The sequence below is a fragment of the Diplotaxodon limnothrissa genome, linkage group LG20 (assembly GCF_057381915.1).
Source record: "Diplotaxodon limnothrissa isolate DT_005_m linkage group LG20, D_limnothrissa_male_GT1.1, whole genome shotgun sequence".
Classification (NCBI taxonomy): domain Eukaryota; kingdom Metazoa; phylum Chordata; class Actinopteri; order Cichliformes; family Cichlidae; genus Diplotaxodon; species Diplotaxodon limnothrissa.
This window is the reverse complement of record NC_140615.1, coordinates 34,327,514-34,350,670: the sequence shown is the minus strand read 5'-3', so window position 1 is coordinate 34,350,670 and position 23,157 is coordinate 34,327,514. Positions and strand designations below refer to the sequence as shown.

At 39.7% G+C, this 23,157-nt stretch overlaps 2 protein-coding genes across 2 annotated transcripts; one reads left to right on the top strand and one right to left on the bottom strand.

Moving 5' to 3' along the window:
* The first annotated feature begins 1,155 nt into the window (after positions 1 to 1,155).
* LOC146611327 (solute carrier family 26 member 9-like) lies at positions 1,156 to 6,905 on the top strand. Its single transcript, XM_085345601.1, has 20 exons — positions 1,156 to 1,280; positions 1,488 to 1,627; positions 1,753 to 1,863; positions 2,010 to 2,185; positions 2,288 to 2,452; positions 2,539 to 2,691; positions 2,821 to 2,903; positions 2,998 to 3,145; positions 3,231 to 3,344; positions 3,465 to 3,542; positions 3,649 to 3,744; positions 3,836 to 3,942; positions 4,030 to 4,099; positions 4,185 to 4,277; positions 4,368 to 4,505; positions 4,654 to 4,905; positions 5,427 to 5,481; positions 5,844 to 5,980; positions 6,726 to 6,785; positions 6,894 to 6,905. Exons 1-20 carry the CDS (start codon positions 1,156 to 1,158, stop codon positions 6,903 to 6,905), a joined length of 2,313 nt encoding a protein of 770 aa, XP_085201727.1.
* Positions 6,906 to 15,397: 8,492 nt separating this feature from the next.
* On the bottom strand, positions 15,398 to 20,099 carry tmdd1 (transmembrane and death domain 1). The gene is made up of 5 exons (XM_085343789.1): positions 20,030 to 20,099; positions 19,467 to 19,658; positions 19,042 to 19,161; positions 16,114 to 16,257; positions 15,398 to 15,633 (listed from the first exon to the last, which is right to left on the bottom strand). The coding sequence occupies exons 1-5, from the start codon at positions 20,097 to 20,099 to the stop codon at positions 15,398 to 15,400; spliced, it is 762 nt and encodes a 253-aa protein (XP_085199915.1).
* Positions 20,100 to 23,157: the final 3,058 nt, after the last annotated feature.

The window sequence follows — 23,157 nt, the reverse complement described above, 5'->3', positions numbered from 1 at the left end:
ACTTGCATGCTGTATTATTTTTTCACTTTGATTTTTTTGTTGTCTTTGAATTCAGCCATCTATGGTTTGATAATGATAATTTTCATTAAATGATGTGGCATCCTTATGATTTCATTATGTGTTTGAAAGTGTTTCTTTAAATTTTTGAGCAGTGTATTTCACAGCACCAGGCTTTATCCTTTTAAGCTCCACCCAGCAGGTGTAGAAGGTCTTTAGCATTACTTCAAAAGTAATCAAACAAGTCTCATTTGAGTCAAACATCTGCAGACGTGCTTCAAGAGTAAGCAAGGCAAAAGTAAGTACAGTGTCTTAAAATTTCTGTTTTTTATTTAACATTGTACAACAAAATTTCTTTTTTTATGTTGAGCTTTAACATCTGTCTAATTGTGTTTGCCTTTACACACGGCATTTTAGTCAGCTGCAATCAGTCACACTACAGGCATACACCAGTTGTTAGGAATCGCTTATTTACATTAACAGGTTATATGTAAGAGATGTAATGTAATATCCCTAGGTTGTGATATTGATAAGATATATTATTCACACAGTATTTCCATATTGGAGATTTATTTATTAGACAAAAAGGCTAAATCTAATTTCATTTTCTTAATGCAGTTATATCTCTTTTTAGCTTTATTTCTTTAAAATCTTCTTTTCCTGTTTAGTGTTTAACAGTTTATAAAAATATAACAACAATTACAACTGACAGCTGTTGGATCATCTGTTCAATATAAAAAGTAAAAATATCTGTGTATTCATAATGTATTGTATTGTCATTCTGGTGAAAAATAACATAAGTTTTTCTCCTGCATGGAGAAAAGGATTACCGAGGACTGAATAAACTTGTGCATGATCTTTTATTTACCCAGTGTAGATCAAACATTTTATTAGTCCCGTGAAGTTTTGGCTGATCTTTCATTCATCAAGGTTAGATAAGGACCTTACACTTAAAATATGGGCCAGGTTTAGTATCGGGAAAGGTGAAGTATAAAGTTCCAGGTATGCTGTTGAGTTTTTATGGATACTTTCATGAATTAATGACAAATTTAAACAAAAAAGACACCAAATGACTTACTATATTAATGTGTTAAATTTCACTTTGAAGACATTGCATAAAATATCTGCCTGCTTAATATATTTTGCTATGTTGTAGCCATGCAACAGGAAAGCCCACGTTATGTGATTGACAGGCCGGCATATAACCTCCCTGACTTTGACAGAGAATTTGACAAAAAGAGTCGACAGTTCCCTGTTGGAGAAAAAGTAAAGAAACTCTTCAGGTACCGAACTGCAATCTTACTGCACAGTCAACATGAACAACGTGCTTTTCTCTCACACAAACTCTTCTGATAAGCCTCTGTATTATATTCAAAAGCACGGGGATACATAACTAGAACTCAAGTTTACATGTGTGTTATTGACTTTTATAAATGAACAAGCAGAAAACCAGAGATCTTCTAAGACAGTTTTTTGTTTTTTTGTGTTAGATGTTCTGTACCCAGGCTCAAAGGATTGTTACTTAAACACCTGCCGGTTCTAAGCTGGCTTCCCAAGTACAAAGTAAAAGAAAACCTGCTGTGTGATGTCATTAGTGGGGTCAGCGCCGGCACCATTCAGGTTCCCCAAGGTCAGTCAATCTTCTACTCTCAGATAACTCTGTATAACAGCCTTTGACTGATGCTAGCTGGTGGAGTGGATAACAGTTTTTGTGTTATTTTTTATTATTTATTTGACAGCTTCTTTTCTTTCCAGGCATGGCTTTTGCTCTCCTTGCAAATCTTCCTCCTGTCAATGGTCTCTATTCCTCTTTCTTCCCCCTCATCCCATATTTCTTCATGGGCACTGCTCACCAGATGGTCCCAGGTAAATCAGAATGATTTATCTACAGCAATTTTGTGTGATGACAGTGATAAGTTACCAGAGCTGCATGGTGCTGCACTGGGCCTGACTTTGCCCGCTTTGCAATATGGCAAGGAAAATAGATGTGACACCCTACTTTCTATGTCTAGGTACTTTTGCTGTTCTCAGCATTATGGTGGGAATCGTGTGTCTTAGGCTAGCCCCTGAGTCGGATTTCAGTCATTTCAATGCCACTCTTAATGCCACAGTAGTGGACACTGACAGGATGAATGAAGTTCGTCTGGCTATATCTGGTACTCTGGCCTGTCTCACTGCAATCATACAGGTACTTATACCACTAAAAGCTCAGTCCTTTAAGGTAAAATCTGAAAGGAATATGGGATATAGTTTAAAGGTGGCACACTGAGTATGATTTATGTCTGTGCAGATTGGTCTTGGCTTCATGCAGTTTGGGTTTGTAGCCATCTATCTGTCAGAGTCGTTTGTCAGAGGCTTCATGACTGCTGCAGGACTGCAAATCTTAATTTCAGTGCTCAAGTACATCTTTGGCATCACAGTGCCATCTTACAGTGGTCCGCTGGCTGTTATATATGTAAGTTACCCATTCATTATTAAAGAAAATATGATCGGATACTTTGCAAAATTATGATTTGCTGAAAATGATTTCTTTCCAAACAGACTCTCAAGGATATAATATTGGGCCTTCCTGATACCAATATAGCCTCCTTAGTCTTTGCTTTGGTCAGCAGTGCAGTTTTGATTGTGGTGAAAGAACTAGGTTTCCACTTTCGTCATAAACTTCCTTTCCCTATTCCTATTGAGATCATCGTCGTAAGTAGTTAAATTTTTTTCTTTTAGATATTTGAGATAGCTGTTGCACAGATGTTTTTCTGGGTTCACATAAGAGAATTAACAGTATATAATAGAATGTAGCGTGATTTCTGTTCCTGTTTTACACAGGTGGTGGTGGCCACAGCCATCTCAGGTCCGCTGCATCTTCCTGAGATCTACCACATGGACATTGTGGGCAATATTCCTCTGGGGTAAAGCAGACATCAGCTTTTTTGTCCTACTGTTATTCATGAAAGTCATTAAAGAATGTTTAACTCTGATTTGTTTCTTGTCTCTGTTTTCTAGATTTCCTGCACCGATCCTCCCAACAGTGAGTCAGTGGGAAGACATGTTGAGCACAGCTTTCTCTCTGGCTATTGTCGGATACGTCATCAACTTAGCTATGGGCAGGACACTGGCAGCTAAGCATGGCTATGATGTGAATCCCAACCAGGTTTGAAAAACTGCATCTCTCTTAAAAATGTAAGAAGTGTATTTTATTTCACTTTTGTCAACACTGAAATGGTCTTTTTGAATAGGAAATGTTGGCTCTAGGCTGCAGCAATTTCCTTGGGTCTTTCTTTAAGATCCATGTGATCTGCTGTGCTCTGTCTGTAACGCTGGCTGTTGACAGTGCTGGAGGAACTTCACAAGTGAGTGCAGATCATACTCAAATTATAACTAAGAACCTACTGAGGAAGATTTAGTATGGACTATAAATACAGCAAATGTTTACCAAAGCCCCTAACTACTGCACTACTGCTCTCTTGTAGTTTGCCAGTCTGTGTGTAATGCTAGTAGTAATGGTCACCATGCTCGCCCTGGGAATCTATCTAAAGCCACTCCCAAAAGTAAGTGGACATAACAGTGTGAACCTGAAATATCATACAAAACATACAGACGTAAGAGAACAACTGAGACATATTAAGTAACTTCAGTTATCTTTGTTTCTCCAAGTCAGTGCTTGGAGCGTTGATTGCAGTAAACCTGAAGAACACGCTCCTACAGCTCTCTGATCCCTTTTACTTATGGAAGAAGAGCAAACTGGACTGTGTAATTTAAATTATTTGATATGATATTGAAGCATAATGCAGTAGGGTTTTTTTTACTATATTTTTTTCATGTCTTATTGTCTCTTTTTTAGTGTGTGTGGGTTGTGTCATTCTTGGCCACATTCTTTCTAAGCTTGCCTTATGGTGTTGCTATCGGAGTGAGTTTTTCCATCCTGGTAGTTATATTCAAGACACAGTTGTGAGTAAACTGTATGAACATGTAGTACATTTGAACCAAAAATGAGCTCTACTGTTTTAGTTTTTCATAACTACGTTTTCCTTACAGTCGCAATGGTTCAACAATTGTTCAAATTAAGGATACAGATATCTACAGAAATCCAAAGACGTACAGCAAGGTATATTAAGTATATATCTTTTTTTTTTACCATAAGAAATTACTTGGGGTGAATTGCATCTCATTTTTTTGTAACAACTCCACAGGTCATGTCAGTAACAGGTGTGAAAATAGTTAACTATTGCTCACCAATCTACTTTGCAAATGTGGAAATATTTCGCCAGAGAGTCATCAAAAAGGTAAGACAAAATGGCCACTTTTCCCGTCAGGCAAGGTTGGCCATGTGTTCATGTGACATGTAGATGTTTATATAGTATTTGTATACCTAGACTGGGCTGGACCCTGGCAAACTTATCCTGGCCAGGCAGAAGTTCTTGGACAAAGAACAGAAGGAAAAAGTGAAACAAGATAAGGACAAAACGTCAAGAAGGCGGAAACTCAGCTCTTTGGTTAACATGAAAGCTCAGGTAGGATCAAGTTCATATGACATCAGACTCATGTAATTTACGGGCCATCCAACTGTTGATATATATCCCACTGAGTTAAAGGTGATTCACTGAAAGTACAACTTGTGACCTTTCTGTACCTTTCTGTATTTGTTTCCTGTAAATCTAGACCATATCTCAGCTTGAACTGCAAAATGACTTTGATATGAACGATGGCAGTGCCAACAATGCTGAACTTCCTACAAGCTATGTCAACTTCCACTGTAATGACATTGAACTTGGTGAGCAGTTGCCTGACCAAGAGCCATCCAGTCCCCCTGTTCTCACCCTGGAGCCTCAGCCAGTGCCCTTCCACACCCTAATCCTCGACATGGCGGGGGTCTGCTTCATAGACCTGATGGGCATAAAAGCATTGATAAAGGTTATAAAGTTCTCTCCTGTGCTAACAGAGTCAGGATTAATACAATATAGGATTAATGTAATGTAATATAAATACACTAAATGTTTTAAATTTTTTTTATGGTGCAGAAAGTAACCATAAAAGATTAAAGATGCAGTTATTTTAGATTGGAAAATAGTTTAAATTGGCAGCAAAAGTTTTTTGAAAGGGGTTTTATTATGTTTAATAATATAAAATGGATGTCTAACAGCTAAGTTAATTAACACAAATTATAATTTCAGAGAATTTCTCATTTTGATATTCCCATATCAAAGAGACTGAGGCAGTTATGTCCAAATAGAAAAAGAGAGCTTCTAACCTGCGTTGAACACATTTTTGAATCATGAAAGGATGCCTTACTTTTTTCTCAAATATTTCATTTTCAGTTAGCCAGATGCTGTTCAGCCGAGCCTTTTTATGAGAGCATTAATAATTGGATTTCGTTGTAAGTTCATGTATGTGCATGTCCATGACAGGTTTTCTTTCTTTCATTTTCCACGCAGATGAACTCGGGCTACACGATGCTGGGCATTAAACTGTACCTGGCTAACGTTCAAGGTAAAATCTTAAACTACCTGCATTTGTTCACACCTGTTGGCTACTCTGTACAGTTGGCATGGCAACAAAGACCTAATCATTCATAAAGCACTGAGTCCATTAGCTCTGTGAAGTGCTCTGTCAGAGGAAAACAAGTTAGACATTGCTTAACATTTTGTGCAGGTAATCTCAATTTCCCAGCAAGATAAAGGGAAGATCCACAGTGACTGTAGTTTATCATGCTTGATTACTTTAAAGCTGCAAATTTTCTCTTGTTTCCTGCCTTAGAGAATTGTAATTACAATACTACAGGCGCGTTAGGCAAAATCACTACGTTTAACAATGTCTTTGTCCCTGTATAATATTAGTTGCCTTACTTTCAGCCCAGGTGTATGAAGAACTGGAGGCCGGGGGAGCGTTTGAAGATGGCAATATTGCCCGCAGTAATCTCTTTCTTTCTGTTCATGATGCCATTCTGTTTGCTCAGCAGACCTCTGGAGAGAGGGAAGTCTACTCAAAGGTAGGCCTCTCTGCATAAAATAACCTTATCAGACAAATCCTTTTCAAAACATCACATACAAACACATGCTGTTTAAAGCCTCTAAGGTTAGGGATATGGGGACAGATTAAACAGAGGAGAAAAATATATTTTTTTCTTAAGTGAAAAATTCCTCTTCTTAGTACAGCTTTTGTCACCTTATCTGGTTCAGCAAAGGTAAACAGAAATATCACAGGGTTTTGTGACAGAGTAAGCGCCACAACAAACAAAGCTGTACGTTACACCAAGGTCATGGCACATGCTGTATGCTCTGTATCTGATTTAGTCTCTCATATTGTTTCTCATTGTCACATGAGCTAGAGCAGCCTTTTTATTAATCTAACATGACATACACACCATGGAAGACAATAGCAAATTATTATAGGTGAAAAGGTAGAAAATTGTTAATATTTTTTTAATTCGGAAGATTAATAAAATAGATTATGTTGTACATTTCTAAATAGAAAGTAAAATAGCTCTGTAAAAATTGGTTACTGATAAAAAAAATATTACTTAGCATGGATAACAAATGATTTTAAAGTATACTTTAGTTCTGTAATGCAAAAGTCTAGGTCTTTGAAGAGCACTTTGGAGTAACTGCTTTCACACAGTTAAAGGAGATTTCATTGTATGCCAACTGTCTTACTGCATGTCGTGTCAGTATTAATAGAATCACATTGTGTACAAGCCTGTTTAACTAAAATATGTGAAATGTTGTTGGCTGCAGGCCCAGGGAGCAAAACACGGACTTGATTTTAACATTAATGAGGAGAAGGATCTGGAACAGGTACACTGACGTTTGTTTGCACAACCTGATACAAAATGACAGGTTCACCTACTTATTATTAATTCTGTAGCGAACATTCTGTGTCTAAGAGTCACTTTACTTTTGCAGGAAATGTTTTGAAGTGAACAAGAGCAGAAGAAACATACTGAAGATATTGTCAATAATCTTGACATTATTCTGCAATTTATGAAATGCGTTCTTGCCAAAATCCGTCCTCTGCTTAAACTTTCATCTTTTATCCGACTATCTAAAATTTTCCTATGTTCTACCTTGATCAGTAATCAGGGGCAGTATCCAGTACTTCACGTCACTGGCAGGGGGTGGCACGTACTAGCGCAAGAGACACTAGCAACAAGCAAGTGCTAATGAAGGGAACTCTGGGGCTCAGTTTGCCTACCTTTTACAATAACCGAGGAGTGAACTGCTGACTGCGCAGTCATACAGAAGTGCTCCTTTAATTAAATGAGAGTGTGCATGGCCACAGCTGTGAGCTACAACTAGCTGAGCAGTCTGGCTAAGCCCCTGTGGAGGTAAGGAACTGCAAAAGGCTAAACATAAGTGAAAGGAAGATTACATAGTATCAGCAGTTTCATGGCTTTGTTGTTGCAAACTCTGTTAAGCATCAGAGTCTTCATAACTGTCCATAAGGCAGAATTGAGCTACAACAACCAAATAACACTCTTAATTGTTGCCTCTTGCGCCAGTATAAACTGTAAGAAAGAGAAATGTGTGGGCCAGATAACTTGTGTTTGTGTAGCAGGTGCTTAAAGGCCTGTGGTGTCTAGTCTAACAGCAGGCTGTCAGTGGTGTTGGTATGCCTGTGATGCATGAATGGATTTATAACGCTATTAAGAAATCATCCTAAGGTATTCTGGCACACATCAGCTCCTCTGCTCCCCTTCGTCTCTGCAGCAAATTGGCACCACAAGTGATTACAAGGTTTCTATGGCCATCAGCTTTAATTTGGAGCCTTGGGAAAGTCTTTCATCGCTTAATGCATGTAAGTGTCTGTGTGTGTTTGTGTTTAATTCATCACCTGCAGCTTACACTTCTCTTTCTTCTCTGCCTCATTGTTTTCAGGCTGCCTGTGTGGACTTGATTTGATTTAAATTAAGGGATATTTTGATTGAAAGAATTAGTTTGACTATTGTTTGACATATGGTTATGAGCTATTATTGTCCTACTTTTCTTGACTATAAATGTTTCAATGTACTGTGTAAGAAAAGGCAATCTCTCTGTCATTTTTCATTTTCCATACACAACACTAGCAAAAGCTAATAGACCACTATATTCATTTGTTGTACTAACTTTAGCCAGTATAGCAGTTTTTATTATGTACATGTGATAACTCATTAGAAAAAAGTTTTCAAAGGAGTCTGTGCAGTCCTTTGAAATGCAGAGGAGTTCAGCTCAGTGACAGCAAGGCGCCCAAATCATCACCCCTCCACCCCCCTTGACAGTTGGTATGGGTTGTTTGGCTGTGGGTTGTTTGGGGTGGTAGAACAGGTCAGCTACTAACCAGAAGGTTGATGGTTCGATCTCAGGCTCCTCCAGTCTGCATGCCAAAAATATCCTTGGGCAAGATACTAACCCCATGTTGCTCTCCGATGCATCCATCAGAGTGTGAATGTGTGTGAATATTAGATAGTGAGCACTTAACAGCTTATAAAAAGTGTTTGTGTGACTGGGCGAATTAATTAGATGTATAAAGTGCTATGAGTGCTCAGATAGAGTAGAAAAGCCCTATATAAGAACCAGTCCATTTACCATTTGTGCTGATATACTATGTTTGGTTTACCAGACGTGGTTCTCTGGTTCTCTCTGCATTGTGGTCAAACATATCTACTCAAGTCTTATCTGTCAACCTTTCCAAAACATACATGCTCAGTTTTTTTTCTAATGGTGCTGTCATTAACTTCAACATTTAACATGCTCACTGAGGTCTTGGTATGTTATTTTTCATTTTCTTTGAACATTGAATGGTTTGACTTTGAATTTGCTGGGACATGCAGACTGTGGCAATGTGTTAATGTACACCTGAATAAACCAATAAACAGCCAAAATGTATTCTTTTATAGAGGCAGTCACACTTACTGACCATCAGTTAATCAGATGCATTTGATTAGCAGTACCTGGCTGTTCCTCTTAATTCCTATAGCTCCAGTATTGGTGAGGACTTCATAAAGTCATTTGAAAATGTTATTTTTCAAATTACTGTAGTATTTAATTTCAATCACTTTCAATTAATTTCCAGTTTTTAATGTTTTTTTTAATTTTATTATTTTTTATAAATGTTATGTTTTTGAGTTTCAGTTATATTATGAAAGTTATTAGTTATTGGTATGAATCAAGATGTCTTTCATTGCAATACAAAAACAACACTCTCTTAAGACAAGTCCCTCACATTCATGTAGAAATCCCAAACTTAGTAAGCATCTACATTACTTACTCTTCCCTGTGCTAAGAAATTTTGATAATATTGATTGTTGGCCTAAATCAATTTTCTTTGTATTTTTAGTTAAATATGTTACTTCATTTGTGTTGTTTTTATTTTTATCTCAAAAATAAATGATTGAACGATGAAATTAAACGAGTTATTTGCAGTAACATTGTGAAATTTCAGTGGTCATTACTGAGCATTAAATTACTTTACAGTAACAATACTGTAGGCCTATGCACATGTTTGTGTGTAAAGCAGGCCTAGCTTAAAAACACCAGGTGACTTAATACACAGTAGTTTCTTGCACTTTAGGAGAATCTTTTAATTTGCTTCCATACTGTAAAAAACAAAAGTAACAGAATACAGTAAATAATGTATGCAATAAATATATGGATCACAGAAACATGTCAGTCATAGCTTTTGAAATCGTGTGGTTGCAGCTTTTTGTGAATTGTTCAGAGTGAAAGGGATTAAAATACTGTAACACCCCCAAGCCACTGGTTCACATCGTCTATGCACCCACCCATGAATTCTGGGCAACTGTTTTTTCTTATTTGGTGTTGTTACAACTTTACAGTTACCATCATATTTTATTCCTTTCTAACGTATTCAAATTGAACAACAGACTTTGGACTACTTCTATTTTCAATCGGACCCCCTTGATACTGTGACATTACTCCATAATTACTCTTTATCAATGAAGCAATAGGTAGAAAAAAACCAAACCTTTCTGGAGGTCAAACGATGATTACACTGAACTATGAAATACCTCCAGCTAAATCCCTTTTCAAATGAGATGCTGTTATAATGGACTAGCTTCTTAATCCTATAATAGCAAGTTCACATAAAAATTTATTTTACACCCCTTGCACATTCATTGATCATGATGGTTTAATTAACAAGGTTCCTTTTAGTAATCTGAGACCAAGAGATTTATGTATTAAATTTGTTTACACGCCCAGTGGTTTCATACTATTGAGACTAATTGCATGGTGTCAGAGGGTATCTTCTCATTGAGTTATGGGACCTTGTCATTTAGCGCTCGTGTACTTTTATGAAGCGCCTTCCCTGAGAAAATATTTAGTTCTGACCTTTCAAAATCAGATTTAAAATTGGAGCGCTTGGATAAAGACCCAGGAAGCCAAAGACTGTTGTGCAAATTGGATGTGGGCTTGTGAGCCTCATCTGAGGAAATGAGGATGATGGAGAAAAAGCATATCAGTTCTGTAAATTTAAATAATTGTTGTCTGACATTGATCAATTGACAGCAGTTGGTGCTTTGCATATGCATTTTACAGGCCTGTGTTTGGGGATCTGTTCTGCATCATTAACAAACTAGTTTTAAGCTGGGGCATCATAAATCTTGATTGTGTAATGTCAGCAAATTGTCTTTGGACAGGGTTTGTTTCCAGAGTTGCAAAGAGCAAATGTGACCAGTGATATCTGGTATTAATTAATGCTGCCTATTGTCTCATTCCAGTAGTTCAGCAGCAACTAAATGCACCAACAATGGAACGTTCTCTTGTGATTAATTAAGGCATAAAATCATTAAGTCTGCGTGTCTAACTGAAAGATGGTTAATTATTTATAGTTGAATTAAGCCAGAACCCCACATCTGATTGAAGATGCTGTTCAACCTTCTTGCCATTTTTGTTTTCCTCCTATATCAACTTGTAGATGCACTGAATTTACACGCTACCATTATTGCATTAAAAGCAAAAGCAATGCTAACTAATTATTTCAAAAGCCACTGACCTTCATTAAATGATTGAAACTACAAACAGCAGAATTTTTCTGTTGAAAACTCAGAGTTGGCTTTATTTTTTGTTTTTAACAACTTAATTGTGTGATTTCAATTTCATAAACAGTATCATAAACAAACTTGCAACAAGAAGATAACTCTTTAGAGAGATACACAAATTTGACCTTGCTAATCAAGACAGATTTGCAGCTATTGTGTTGGACAGGTATGCAAGTGAGGTGTTTTATCATCCTATCAAGTCATTAAACAGAGTGGGGGTGCTGTTTGCGTTCCTGTCTCTTACTAGATTAAAAACAACAACAACGCAACAAAAACCAACCCCCTCCCCCCGCCAAAAAACAAGTGATGACTATAGATTCTGGCTCCTTACTGAGCCCTTCAGTATCAGACAAGTATTAGACAAGACAATGCAAAACAACGCAGTGTGGTGCAATGCTGGGAGAAGTCATTAGAAGACTACACAGAGTGTAGAACAGAGCCACATGATGCTTTGCAGCATGTCATCAGGGGTGTTATGAGTGTTATTACACAATGATAATTTAATCGCTGCTGTATAATTATTTCATTTATTTTGAGAATTGAATGATAAGCTCACAGCCCAATTTAGAAGATCTCCATCAGCACTGATGGAGTGTTTGTATGTTCAGACTTTTAGAACCGAACTGTTCAGCACAACAGACACTTGACTTTAGAGACCATCACTAGGCATAACTGGGTGCCTACAAATGCCTGTCACATGGAGTATGCTGAGACCATTAACCGCATAAGCATTAGTGAAATTGCCACTTGCTTCAGCTGCATAATATAGCAGAATCATTAACGCAAACATATTAGCATCCCAGTGAGTTCTACATGAAAGTGATCCATAAAATTTTCCATAAATGCAAGTCTGAAAGCTGAAAAAAGGGGGAAAATAGGAAAAATAGGAATAGGAATAGGAATGGGCTTCAATACCAGACCAGTTGAGACCAGTTTGGCTTGCTCTCTTTATGCCTGATGTCTCATGGGTAAATCTGCCTTTCTCTGGCTCAGAGGAAACACACCTGTCAGAAACACACAGGAGAAATCTTCTGCTTTTATCTCCACAAGTAGACAAGCCAAGCAGCCATTACTGAAAACCCTTTACCAGATGTTACCATGACTTTGCTGTTGCTCACCTCTTGGTTATTCATAACCTTTCTTTGGGGGAATTCAACCTACCTTTGGGATGACTTTTTCTAAAGTCTTAAATTAGAGCTAAAATAACTTAATCTGTTGTAAAATGTATTAACATTCCCTGATTTGAAAGCATCATGCTTATCTTAACATGTAAACTGCTGCACACAATGCACTATTCTATACAGTAGAATAGTGCAACCAGATATTTTTTATTCTTTAACACCCCCCCCCCCCCCAAAAAAAATAATAATAAATAAATAAATAAATAAATAAATAAATAAATAAATAAATAAATAAAATAAAGGGAGATTTATGGTGGAAGTTGAAGTTTCAGCATTGGCCATTTACTATGTTTAGGCATATGAGGCGTTTTATTGTGACAACAGTACACAGTACTGCTTAGTGATTCAGTGTGCCTGACTCACTAAAACTCTAACTGCATCACATTATGACCATCTGTTCACCTTTCTCTTGCATTTTATTAGATGACAACTGCAGGTGAAACTGCTTTTCTATGGCTGCTCTCGGAGTTAAAGCAATAAACGCAATATACAAACTCACTTTAAAACGATAAATGACAATATGCATTATTTTCTGCTTTTATAACATGGACATTTATTATAGCCATTAAAAATTGCTCATAAGTAGGGTTCAACCCCATTCACAAACGCAATCAAATGATCATGCAGAATCCTGTATTGACGTGCCATAACCACAGGATGGCACTGTGGCTATATCTGTCAACCCAGAAAATCCTCCTGTCTGATCAGCACTAAGAAACTTTGAAGAAGTCTCAGACACCCCCCCCCCCCCCCCCCCAAGGAAACCATGAAAGGTAAAGTTGTGAAAGCTGAAGTCGAGGCGATTAAAAAAAGTATGACTTTAAAAGAGCTGGTGTTGTGATCTTGTTTCCTGTGATCCATATATATTGAGCAAAGGCAGGGTGATGGTTGAGTGGGGACTGCAGCACCTCAGTGGCCCTGCAGATGAATGAAGATGCAAATGGAGGGAGGGGGAAGTTAAAGCCTTTAGTGACACTAAGCACACCCCAGAGGCCCTGGTGCAGAACGCTCAGCCTCAGCACATCAAGGACGCAGCCCTCTGTCTGAGCGTCCCCTTGGCACGCGCTACATCCAGTCCGTCTACATTTTCATCCAGACAAACACTTGACTCCTTATGCCAAGCTGAGCCAATGACAAGAGACAGATGTGTCCTCCTCAGAGAATCCAGTTTGATAAGCTGGTCCACAAACTATTAAATAACCCAAAGAAACCACAGGAAAAAAACCCTCCTTCTGTTTAACATGAGAATGGATATGCCTGGAAACCGTACCTTCAGACGCTGGCATCGTCTTGGCTGCAAATGTCAATTTCATGTCACATTCTCTCTCTATTCAGCCATGCTATCTGTGATTGCTACATCCTTTGCATGAGAATGGCTTGAAATGAACGCTGGCCTATTCTTCGGATCTCTGGAAATGACATGAATCTTAAAGGATGGGGTTGAATCCAATCACATGATCAGGCTTTACTTTATAGAATCTAAAATGGTGCACCACATTGTATCCTTTTACAGTTATGAAGGATGCCTCAACAAGATCATGGTGTGCTCATAGCTTTCTTTGTCAACCTTAGTTGACAAAGTAACTAGAAACTAAGCTTTCTGGTGGGACCTTCTCTATGCTAAAGAGTGTCACAGTTATGATGCAGGCCCCCTTGTGACATGTTGTTTCTGTGAGTCATTCAGGCATACAGAACTCTGGCTTTCCTCTCCACTGGTTACAGAAATACGGGTGAGCCCACAGCAGGTGAACCTGTCATACTCAGCACCTGCAAGATCCTAACAGCCAGCAGGGGAAAACTGAAGGACAGAGGAAGTTTTGTCATGAAGAGTTTTACTGTGCCACCTGGGAAGCTAAGCGACGAAGGTGAAACACAATGTTGTTTAAAGACACATGGCGAGAAAGACAAACTGTTACAAAATGTCATTACTGCATGCTACAGGGTTAAGGCTACATTCTGGCAATGTAAGGCATCTTTATTTTCAAAATCAAAGTCAAAGAAGTGTGAATTGCCTTATGCATTTGAATATTATGGCAAACCAAGAAGATTCGAATTCAAATGACATCACTGTAAAGGGAACCCTTACGATGTTCTAGGATTTTAGGCCAGTGCTTCGGTAATACAACAAAACTCCGCACACACTTTTGGTCTTAGAGCTTTGCTTGGCACTATAATTTGTTTAAATGTTGATTTATGAACTAATAGTCGGTAATTGCTACTTAGTGCCACTGTTAATCCAAGCTGTCTGACTCCTGAAGCACATTAGGCCAGTAATGAAGTAATTAGTTCAATTATGACGAAGAAAGTAGTGTTAGAGTAAGAAACAAGAAGCTCGAAAGTACTCCAGCGCCGTGAGCTTGTTTTCTATCTTGCAATTATGAAACTGTTTGTCTCAGCAGAGTAAGTAAAAAAAATATTCTGAGAAAATGCTTTTCTTAATTAAAACTTGCACATGTCAACAAAGTAAATTTGAAATTAGACATTTTTATTTTGTTGGTCTTCCGATACAAATTCTGGACTGACTTACTGCATCTCAAATATCAAGTTATTTCAGCTTGCTAAGAGTCCTTCCCACTTTACACTTTCAAAAAATATAGCCCTGTGTTTTCTGTTTGGCTTTGTCACCCGCTGGAAGCTGCCATCACAACGAGTGCTCCATTGTCTGCTAGCATTGTCATTGTTATTAGTCTTTTGGATTGCCTGTGGAGGTATCGGCAGGCTCCGGGGAAGCAGGCGCCAGGCTGGATAATTAGTTGTTCTTCGATGCCAGACGGGCACGTTGCCGTCACTTGGAGGGGAAATGGAAGGTGGCATCACTATCACAGTAACACTGGAACAACCTTTGGTGTAAGGGCTGGGTTCCAGCGCATCTGTCACAGTACCAGTCATCTACCCACTGGCAAGACAATAACACTTACCAGTCTAGCAATACACACAAGGATAATTATTTGATCTCAAACTACATTATGCTTGTCACATTTATCATAATTAGCAGTAGTGATTTAGAATCGATATTTAGGTCCTGCATTGGTTCTGGTGATGATTGAATGTTTCAGGCATATTTCTCTGCAGGACTTACCAGAACAGCAAAACCAAAGAAGACAAAATATGTTCAGCTTTTATTTTTGTACACTTATTTCATTTTTGATAATTGGAATGTTTACATCTGACATTCCAGAAGCTCCCCAAACTACATGGCTTTATTGCTGGAACTGCTGGTGGCTCTGGAGTGACAGTTCTGAAGCCTTCCATGAGAAATGTGGACAATGACGAGGAGTAAAGCTGTGCCTATGAGCAAGGTGCCCCCGAAGCCCAACAGAAGACCGTACAATACTGGCATAGCTACATCCAAAGGCCCCTTCTGGTACGGAGGGACGCGAACCTGCTCCACAATCAGATCCAGGTCACGCCATGTCAGATCGCTAACTAACACACACACAGACACACACACAGCACAAACAGGACAGACACACTTACCATCTCAAAGGATTATGGGAGCATTTCTGTCAAGTTTTAACTTGAATGAAGCACCCAGGAGACTGACGAAATGGACAGGTGATAATTACATTTTGGGTTTCCTAACTGTCCTGGGAAATATTACTTGTATAGCGAGAGTGTTGATACTGAGAAGTAATGAGCTGGAAGCATGCCCACGACCACCAAATCTAATCTGTCATCTCATCTAAACACTTAATAGATTCAGGGTTCAGTGAAACATTATACCATTTGTCATTCATGGAGTCTCCAGAGGAATAACCCAGAAATCTCCTTTGGACATCTGTAGTCACAGATCTGGGCTTAGCATGGACACAGTTGCTAAGACTTAGTTGTCTATCATGTTTTCCTGTTTTATGATCTACCAAGCTCAAAAGTGAAAAATTCAAGCTTTGAGTTAAGTGATCATACCCGTTCTTTTTCTGACCCTCTGGTGTCCGCGCTTTTGGTGTTTTGTGTCTGAAACAAAGTTTAAAGAGTTGACATATTTGTGATAATCTTCAACATAGCGCTTCAGGCTCAGGGCTTTGTCCTGGTTGATGTTCTTCCCCACTTCTGTGAAGACAAAATAACACAAGCGATCATTATTTCTCTGCATCTCAAGGTATAAATGTGTTTACGTATCCTATAAAAGATTGTAAAATTGGATTTGATTGTTGTTTTTTTGCAATGACCATAATTACTTCTTTTTTTTTTTTTTTTTTTTTTTTTTTGGCCTGTCCCGTTTGGCTCTTTTGCCCTCAGAATTGTTGTCTAAAGGCAAAGAAAGATGCCCAACGGATTTACTTTACCAAACTGACCATCCCAGCCTTGCCGTAATGGTCCATTTGATTCACCTTTTATTGTTTATTTTATTTTCACTTACTGAATACGGGACAGACTTGACTGGGGGAAAGAAGGGGAGAAAGAAAGAGGGAAAGAGAAACAGCTGAGAAGAGGGACGGGGGAGAAGGGCAAAAGACAAAAACCAACAGAACGGGCAGAGAAAAAAAAATGCATATATCAATCACCTGGATCACCTGCTGAGAAAGAAAAAAGAAAGCAAGCAGAAGAGAACAAGAGTAAGAAAACAACATCACAATGATATATGGGAATATGACAGTAAATACTAAATGTTAAACATTATTGTGCAGCACATAAGATCAACAGAACACAGTGTGCTTTGAGGTAGGAGCCAAAAAGGGTGTAGTTTGTGGGTGTGATCACCCGTGTGTACACCTGTGAGCATGGACGCGCTTGTTTTTTGTTTTTTTAAAAGGTTCCTTCATGTAATAATCTGCTAGAGGGTGTGGGGGGGCCACAGCCCCGTCCTCCAGGGCTTGAAGCAGGTGTGGAGGAGATCAAAACTCCAGACATCCAGAGGCCCCCAGAACACAAGAGACCAAGGAAGACCAACAGAGGGGCAGCTGCGCCACTGTCCCGGAAAGAGCTGAGGAGAGTCCCAGATGAGGGCTCACTCAGCAGCCGCGGAGCAGAAGCTAGGGGGAGTTGCAGTGACGCGCCCGTGAGCTCCGCCGGCAGCCAGCTGCGCCTGAGTGACCGAGCCCCAGGCTGAGAGGCCGGGGGCACCCCACCTCCGAAGTGGCCCGAGCGAGCCCCAGGCTCCAGGCCCCGATAAGCGGCCGCCAAGGAGTGAGCCGGTGTGTACCTGGACGCCCATCCCCGGACACAAAGAACCACCAACGCACCGATGTCTGAGGGGGTCCGCCACTGGCAGGGGAAGTGGTGGTAGGGGGAGATAGGCCTCCAAACCTTGGAGGGCCTGAGATGTCCCCAGAGAGGTGGCACCTGACACCCAACCTGACATATAGACACAGACATACAGGCACACACAGATACAAACATCCATTCCCACCCTCATGCTCTCATATGCACTTACTCCACACTCAACCAACGTGGAGACAGACATAAAGAGACGCTGTATACACGATCACACTCCCCAAGCGTACTCTACAAACCGGGTCTAGGTGCCCCCGCCCCTGGAGGGGGGAACTGCACCCAGACCCAGGTGGTGTTTCCCTTTTCCCTGCGGTGGGGGGAGGCAGACCGCCCCGACTCCGCAGCAGCAGGAAGGCTCCACACTCCAGACCGCAGTCGGACGGCCAACTCCTCCTCCTAGCCCCCCTGCTCCAGCAGGTCGCAGAGAACGGGGGTGAGAGAAGACTCCAAACCTCCCTCCACCCGCTCATTGTAGTGTTGATGCATGTGTGTTCTAAGGTGCATTTAAAACCCAGGAGGGCATGGAGCTACCTGCCAGAGAGCAGCAGGTAAGCGCATGGTCCCTCCTGCTAGCCCTCAATGTCTACGTGTATTTAAAATTGAGAGGTGGGCAACGATGCCAGGGGTGGGGTGTACACCCTGATGGTACTTTGGACTCCGTGTATCGTGCCCACCCCCAAGATCCTATATGTATGTGTAATGAGAGTGTGAGTAATGTGAATGTCTAAGTTGTGGGATAAAATTGAGGCAGAGGCAGCCAGAAGGGGACAGAGGGGGGGGGGTAGCCTCCTCTGCACCCTGGTGACATACCCCTACTCCAAGGCCCTGCATGTGTGGGTGGTTGTGGTGGAGCGGGAAGAGGGAGGCAGCTGGAGATGGGGAGGGAAGGAAGGGAGGGGCAAGTGACTTCTAGCAGGAGAGCTCCTGCTGTCCTTCAGAATAAAACAAAATGAATCTCTCAGGTTTCGATGTATGAGTAGAGCTCTTCAGAAATGCAATCAAGTGTAAGATAATTGCTACATTTTGCATCCAGGCTTTTCCATCAAGGCCCCCACTCCACCCCACCCCAAACTCCAGCTCATCTCTTCCTATCCTTTCCTTGTCTTTTTTTCACTCCAAAGCTGCTGATGAAAGGAGCAGATGGTTTGTTCTGTGGCTGGTGTCAGCTCCACTGAGTCCTCTGTCAGATCATTTACACCTCCCTCTACCCAACGCCACTCGGCTGTGGACTTGTGTGCACACTGGACTGCAACACATGCCAACGACTGGCATTCTGCAAAATATGCCACTTTTGAAGTTCCAATTAAAATAAATCTCAGAGTAATGAAGCAATTATACACTGTTGTTAAAATCTTGAGGAGGCCTTCTTGACCGAAATAAACCAATTTTGAAAATACACTGCCATGTACCCAAATGAGGCTTTGTTCTAATTTCCTTTTGTCAAGGGACATGCTGTGATGTCTGCTCATAGGGATTTGTTCCTATCAACAACACTGTACTGTGTATAAAAAGTCAGCCATTTTAATTTGAAAACCACTACATTAGTAGCACAACACAGTTGTTCTGTTTAAAAATAAATGATTCCATGCTACAGGAGGCAGGAGTCACCATTATTCTCACCAGTGGCGATGTCTGTTCTGCCGATGTGATGCAAGGCACGTGAAAGCCTGTCATAGTAGGTCTCCTTGCCGTACCTCAGCAGCCAGTCTGTCAGGGCCGTTTGGCACTGGGCTTCACTATCTAGTAAACACAAAACATATGGCCCTCAGAAAGACTTTTCTTTGACTGTCAGTTTGCTGCCAGAAAATCTCTAAGCTGAGCTGGCTGTATGAGAAACAGACAGGTTTCAAGGTGCGCTTTGTCTTTATACCTTATTACAGCTCATAGCATCTTTTCATCTCTCGCTAAAAAGTTAACTTTGCATTATTTGTTCTATAACTTATTTTTGCATTGAAATGAAGAGTGACACTTAATGTTTAATGTATAAATAAGAAGCTTGTGACTTATGTGTTGCTGTCATCCTCAGATGTAGAAGTTTAGCTAACCTAGAGCAGAAGGCGTCTCTCTCTTGGCTCGAGGCTGGAGACCTAGGAGATTTTTTTCTGGCGAGAGGCGCTGAAGGTGCTCAAATATGTTTTCCTCTGGGTGAGAGAGGGCAGACAGGAGGTCCTCACACTCCCTAGGTGTCAGCATCTCCACTAAACGTTCCAGTTGTTGGACATCAATGTCTTCCGCCACTAAACAGCCATGACACAAACTACTAAAAGCGGTGCATAAACTCAAGGAAGACCACCAGTCTAACCAACAACATGGCAACGTGACCCTACACTGAAATCAGCTGCTGTCACATTAAATGTCATGCTTAATGAAGCATGGTGCAGACACAACAGAACATTTCTGCAGCACGGCTGTGCTTTCAATTAACAAGTGCCGCTTTTATGGCGTGAAACTGTCATTTTATCCTTCTCATCTGCAGTGCATAGAAACTCAATAATTCATACTTTATAACAGAGAACAGGAAAATCACAAATTTCATACTTCCTGTGTCAGCTCCAGTATTGCTGTCTGCTAATGGATACGAACCCAGCATAAGAACATTTTCTCTCACCTGTGTCCTCTCCGACTGTTGAACTGTGTAGCAGAAAGAAGAAAGAGAAACAAAATTTCAAAATGTCCATGTCAGCTGTGTAGACCGATTTAATGCTGCTAACAATCAAGGATGTTTATTTCCAAAAAGTCTAAATGATCTAGAATTCAAATGTAAACAATGTAGCTGAGTCAGTTTTGTTTTGAATATGACTGGAATCTATTTTTTGTTAATCATTCATTAATATCTTTGGATTAGTAATATATCTATTGTATGTCAAGGGTTATAGTTAACAACTTTTTAAAAAAAATCTTTATTTAAACAGCAAAAATATCCATTGAGTTTACAAAATCTATTTTACAAAGATGTCCTGGCAACCATAACAATAGTAAAAACAACTTATCATTTTGGGAAATGGAAAATTCTAACAAGAAAAAAAGAGTATTAAAAAATACTTTAGATTTATTAGAAGATTTATTAGGCATGATTTTCAGGTGTTTTGCAGCTACAGGTCATTTATTTTGTTTCCCATTTGGGACAGACAATAAACATACCCCCCCTTCTTAAAAACCATCTTAGTTTATTTCCAAACTTCAACAGGAATAATACAAAAACAAACTTAAAACTTATTACAATGGCTACAAATGAATGACAACCTTGATCATGCAACATCCTCAAACTCAGGGCTACAACTTTTGATTGGAAGACAGTCGCACAAGTTGGCTTGTTGGAAGCAAGAGCCTGTGGACAGCCCTATCACAAGCACTGTGCTGAAAAAAGATACAATGACTAAATGACTATCACCCAGTGGCTCTGACCTCACTTGTTATGAAGTGATTTGAGGAGTTGGTCCTAGCACTGAACAGAAAAGGTGTCCCTCCTCTCTACATTAATACTTCTTTTCTTACTGGTAAAAAGGTCAACAGAGGATGACATTTCACTGGCCCTTCACATCGTCCAGTTACAGCTGTATCTATGGATGTTGTCACTTATTATAGCTCCAACTTGAACACCTCCTATCAAGCTGGCTATGAAGCCTACACCCTCCCCCAACCCCAAATGTGTTTTTGGTAATCACACATTTTTTGTTAACTTAATAATCCTATCTTATAAGTAAATGTCCTGCATTTATCACAACCCAAATTGCTTGAAATGTATTTGAAAAATGTAGCGCATTATGATGATTTTAACTGTCAGTTGGCCACTCTCTTTTATAAGCGTGCATAAGGAGATGCCACTTCCCTGTAGCAACATAGTGGATGGATTGACTCACAAGATTTCACAGGATTTAAGTCTGATGTAGGGGAGATGTAGGAGCCATGTGAGTATTGTTAGTTTGTTCTTTGGTTTACTGTTTTGAGCTGTGTTTGTTACCATAGTGACATGAATTCTGCATGCTTCACACAAGGGGTGTGTTTTCACATTACTTACCTGTTGACTCGGGCAACATCAGTATGGAGAGCATGGTGTAACATGTCGTTCGTGCCTTCGTGCATAGGCAAAAGATTCAGCCACTGCATTATTGCCATTTTCATACACATCAAACATTTTAGAGACTGCTTGTGTCCTGTTTACAAGGACATTGTCATCCTGGAGTGGACCACTCCCATTAGTATAAAAATAATTATTCAAAGGAAAATAGGATTTGACTCAAAACTAATTTGCATTGATTTAGGTGTGAATGCTTCTTCTAAAGGAAAATTCTGAAACCAAAAAAATCCCAGTGAGATGCGCCCCCAAACCAAAACACAGGGAACCGGATCCCCTCACTGTAAAGGTCAAGAGTTCATGAATTTCCTTTGATTTGTTATTTGTCTGTGTCTGGGGGCATTTCATCAGGGCTTGCACATTTTTTTATTGTCCCAATTGTGTTTGTTTGCTGTCTGAAAAAACCCCCACATTGCTTGTAGCAATGCACTTAAAAGCCTGGTAGTGCAAATGTCTAAAACCTTTTAGAGGCCACTTGGAAAAAATCTTAATATTTTTCAAGCCACTGTGAAAAGCTTCAGCCACTGTTGAGTTTATATTCACATGCATGTACCCACATGCATAACCATGAGCCAAGAACATGCTGCTTAGCTCTGTTTTGTTATTATTATTTCAGACAGACCCCTGCCATAAAGACAGATGAGCACAAACCTTGAGATGCAATGCTTTATTTTAAATGACACAGTTCTTAAAATCTCCAAGTCTGGTTTAAAAAAAGAGAGAGAAGAAAACCCTGTAGTTATAGACTTTATAAAAGCTGCAAAGCATAGCCCACACATGGAATCTGCATCACAAAATGCTGAAATCTTGCACAGTGTAACACTCAGGAATGGAAAAGTAAAGCAGCAAAGACTATTATCTTTGCCTTTCCCTTTAATGTGCGCTACTGGAGAGAAGTGTGATGGGAGTAGTGGAGAGGCATCTCTCTAGCACCAAGAAACATGTTTAATGTGTGGGCTACAGTGAGGGCATGTTTTAAATTGTTAATAAGCTTCATTTGCCAAACAGTAAAGGTTGTTTGTGTGGGCTGAGTCTTAAATTCTCCATGTTGGCTAATGAAAAAAAATCATGCTTTGGGGCTGAGAACCACGGAAACTCGGGTGTGGGTGGTATAATAGCTCTGTAATGATTTGAGATGTTGCACTTTTAGAAAAAAAAGAAACACTGGGCACAAGGTTTGGAAAATTTATTCATATTAAACAGTTTTTCAATGCAGTATATATTGATTGAAAAGTATGCATAGCTTATTTCACACAAAAAGTACATAAACTATACTATACAACAGTGAATAAATGGAAGCACCTTGTGAAGAAATTAATAGTTTCCAACATTGAAAATGCAAACCATAAAACAGCAGGTAGAAACTGAGAAACTTCAAATTGCCACGTTTATAACCTATGACTCAGTTGCCTTCTGCTGTTGTGACTGAAGTCGTATTTCCATGTCTCTTACACTTCACACCACTGAAATCTGGTCAAATACAGATACAGACTCCGGTGGAATGAAGGATAGAACACATGGAATATTCTGGCAGCGTCTGAAATTAAAGATAAAAATGTACATTGCCAAAACACTGCGCAGTTTTCTTCAACCTTCTTCTCTGAATTTCTTTCTGGCTCCGATTCATCCGTTTCCCCAAAGTAATATACCAAAATCAGTGT